This window comes from Ranitomeya imitator, chromosome 3, assembly GCF_032444005.1.
Source record: "Ranitomeya imitator isolate aRanImi1 chromosome 3, aRanImi1.pri, whole genome shotgun sequence".
Taxonomy (NCBI): Eukaryota; Metazoa; Chordata; class Amphibia; order Anura; family Dendrobatidae; genus Ranitomeya; species Ranitomeya imitator.
The window spans coordinates 2,769,971-2,773,585 of NC_091284.1; the positions used below are offsets into that span (position 1 = coordinate 2,769,971).

The 3,615-nt window shown below is 58.8% G+C and overlaps 1 protein-coding gene across 1 annotated transcript; it reads right to left on the minus strand.

The window, feature by feature from the left end:
* Positions 1-1,267: 1,267 nt before the first annotated feature.
* LOC138671503 (uncharacterized) lies at positions 1,268-3,286 on the minus strand. The gene has a single exon (XM_069759678.1). The coding sequence runs from the start codon at positions 3,284-3,286 to the stop codon at positions 1,268-1,270; it is 2,019 nt and encodes a 672-aa protein (XP_069615779.1).
* Between the last annotated feature and the right edge of the window lie 329 nt (positions 3,287-3,615).

The window sequence follows — 3,615 nt, forward strand, 5'->3', positions numbered from 1 at the left end:
GTCTAGTCTCATCTCTGGACGGCCGAGGCGGAGCTGGTCTAGTCTCATCTCTGGATGGCCGAGGCGGAGCTGGTCTAGTCTCATCTCTGGACAACCGAAGTGGAGCTGGTCTAGTCTCATCTCTGGACGGCCGAGGCGGAGCTGGTCTAGTATCATCTTTGGACGGCCAAGGCGGAGCTGGTCTAGTGTCATCTCTGGATGGCCGAGGTGGAGCTAGTCTAGTCTCATCTTTGGACGGCCAAGGCGGAGCTGGTCTAGTCTCATCTCTGGACGGCCGAGGCGGAGCTGGTCTAGTCTCATCTCTGGACGGCCGAGGCGAAGCTGGTCTAGTCTCATCTCTGGACAGCCGAGGCGGAGCTGGTCTAGTCTCATCTCTGGACGGCCGAGGCGCAGCTGGTCTAGTCTCATCTTTGGACGGCCAAGGCGGAGCTGGTGTAGCCTCATCTCTGGATGGCCGAGGCGGAGCTGGTCTAGTCTAATCTCTGGACGGCCGAGGCGGAGCAGGTTTAGTCTCATCTCTGGATGGCCAAGGCGGAGCTGGTCTAGTCTCATCTCTGGATGGCCGAGGTGGAGGTTGTCTAGTGTCATCTCTGGATGGCCGAGGTGGATCTAGTCTAGGCTCATCTTTGGACGGCCAAGGCGGAGCTGGTCTAATCTCATCTCTGGATGGCCGAGATGGAGCTGGTCTAGTCTCATCTCTGGACAACCGAGGCGGAGCTGGTCTAGTGTCATCTCTGGACAACCAAGGCGGAGCTGGTCTAGTCTCATCTCTGGATAGCCAAGGCGGAGCTGGTCTAGTCTCATCTCTGGATGGCCGAGGTGGAGCTTGTCTAGTGTCATCGCTGGACGGCCGAGGTGGAGCTAGTCTAGTCTCATCTTTGGACGGCCGAGGCGGAGGTGGTCTAGTCTCATCTCTGGACAACCGAGGTGGAGCTGGTCTAGTCTCATCTCTGGATAGCCGAGGCGGAGCTGGTCTAGTCTCATCTCTGGACGGCCGAGGCGGAGCTGGTCTAGTCTCATCTCTGGACGGCCGAGGTGGAGCTTGTCTAGTCTCATCTCTGGACGGCCGAGGCGGAGCTGGTCTAGTCTCATCTCTGGACGGCCGAGGCGAAGCTGGTCTAGTCTCATCTCTGGACAGCCGAGGCGGAGCTGGTCTAGTCTCATCTCTGGACGGCCGAGGCGCAGCTGGTCTAGTCTCATCTTTGGACGGCCAAGGCGGAGCTGGTGTAGCCTCATCTCTGGATGGCCGAGGCGGAGCTGGTCTAGTCTAATCTCTGGACGGCCGAGGCGGAGCAGGTTTAGTCTCATCTCTGGATGGCCAAGGCGGAGCTGGTCTAGTCTCATCTCTGGATGGCCGAGGTGGAGGTTGTCTAGTGTCATCTCTGGATGGCCGAGGTGGATCTAGTCTAGGCTCATCTTTGGACGGCCAAGGCGGAGCTGGTCTAATCTCATCTCTGGATGGCCGAGATGGAGCTGGTCTAGTCTCATCTCTGGACAACCGAGGCGGAGCTGGTCTAGTGTCATCTCTGGACAACCAAGGCGGAGCTGGTCTAGTCTCATCTCTGGATAGCCAAGGCGGAGCTGGTCTAGTCTCATCTCTGGATGGCCGAGGTGGAGCTTGTCTAGTGTCATCGCTGGACGGCCGAGGTGGAGCTAGTCTAGTCTCATCTTTGGACGGCCGAGGCGGAGGTGGTCTAGTCTCATCTCTGGACAACCGAGGTGGAGCTGGTCTAGTCTCATCTCTGGATAGCCGAGGCGGAGCTGGTCTAGTCTCATCTCTGGACGGCCGAGGCGGAGCTGGTCTAGTCTCATCTCTGGACGGCCGAGGTGGAGCTTGTCTAGTCTCATCTCTGGACGGCCGAGGCGAAGCTGGTCTAGTCTCATCTCTGGACAGCCGAGGCGGAGCTGGTCTAGTCTCATCTCTGGACGGCCGAGGCGCAGCTGGTCTAGTCTCATCTTTGGACGGCCAAGGCGGAGCTGGTGTAGCCTCATCTCTGGATGGCCGAGGCGGAGCTGGTCTAGTCTCATCTCTGGACGGCCGAGGCGGAGCAGGTCTAGTCTCATCTCTGGATGGCCAAGGCGGAGCTGGTCTAGTCTCATCTCTGGATGGCCGAGGTGGAGCTTGTCTAGTGTCATCTCTGGACGGCCGAGGTGGATCTAGTCTAGGCTCATCTTTGGACGGCCAAGGCGGAGCTGGTCTAATCTCATCTCTGGATGGCCGAGATGGAGCTGGTCTAGTCTCATCTCTGGACAACCGAGGCGGAGCTGGTCTAGTGTCATCTCTGGATAGCCAAGGCGGAGCTGGTCTAGTCTCATCTCTGGATGGCCGAGGCGGAGCTTGTCTAGTGTCATCTCTGGACGGCCGAGGTGGAGCTAGTCTAGTCTCATCTTTGGACGGCCGAGGCGGAGCTGGTCTAGTCTCATCTCTGGACAACCGAGGTGGAGCTGGTCTAGTCTCATCTCTGGATAGCCGAGGCGGAGCTGGTCTAGTCTCATCTCTGGACGGCCGAGGCGGAGCTGGTCTAGTCTCATCTCTGGACGGCCGAGGTGGAGCTTGTCTAGTCTCATCTCTGGACGGCCAAGGTGGAGCTTGTCTAGTCTCATCTCTGGACAGCCAAGGCGGAGCTGGTCTAGTCTCATCTCTGGACGGCCGAGGCGGAGCTGGTCTAGTCTCATCTCTGGATGGCCGAGGCGGAGCTGGTCTAGTCTCATCTCTGGACGGCCAAGCCAGAGCTGGTCTAGTCTCATCTCTGGATGGCCGAGGCGGAGCTGGTCTAGTCTCATCTCTGGACAACCGAAGTGGAGCTGGTCTAGTCTCATCTCTGGACGGCCGAGGCGGAGCTGGTCTAGTCTCATCTTTGGACGGCCAAGGCGGAGCTGGTCTAGTGTCATCTCTGGATGGCCGAGGTGGAGCTAGTCTAGTCTCATCTTTAGACGGCCAAGGCGGAGCTGGTCTAGTCTCATCTCTGGACGGCCGAGGCGGAGCTGGTCTAGTCTCATCTCTGGACGGCCGAGGGGAAGCTGGTCTAGTCTCATCTCTGGACAGCCAAGGCGGAGCTGGTCTAGTCTCATCTCTGGACGGCCGAGGCATCTGGTCTAGTCTCATCTCTGGACGGCCGAGGCGGAGCTGGTGTAGCCTCATCTCTGGATGGCCGAGGCGGAGCTGGTCTAGTCTCATCTCTGGACGGCCGAGGCGGAGCAGGTCTAGTCTCATCTCTGGATGGCCAAGGCGGAGCTGGTCTAGTCTCATCTCTGGATGGCCGAGGTGGAGCTTGTCTAGTGTCATCTCTGGACGGCCGAGGTGGATCTAGTCTAGGCTCATCTTTGGACGGCCAAGGTGGAGCTGGTCTAATCTCATCTCTGGATGGCCGAGATGGAGCTGGTCTAGTGTCATCTCTGGACAACCGAGGCGGAGCTGGTCTAGTCTCATCTCTGGATAGCCAAGGCGGAGCTGGTCTAGTCTCATCTCTGGATGGCCGAGGTGGAGCTTGTCTAGTGTCATCTCTGGACGGCCGAGGTGGAGCTAGTCTAGTCTCATCTTTGGACGGCCGAGGCGGAGCTGGTCTAGTCTCATCTCTGGACAACCGAGGTGGAGCTGGTCTAGTCTCATCTCTG

What these genes read in the sequence shown, in the direction of transcription:
- LOC138671503 (XM_069759678.1), bottom strand. Translation starts at nt 3,286, where the DNA reads ATGACACTAGACAAGCTCCACCTCGGCCATCCAGAGATGAGACTAGAC.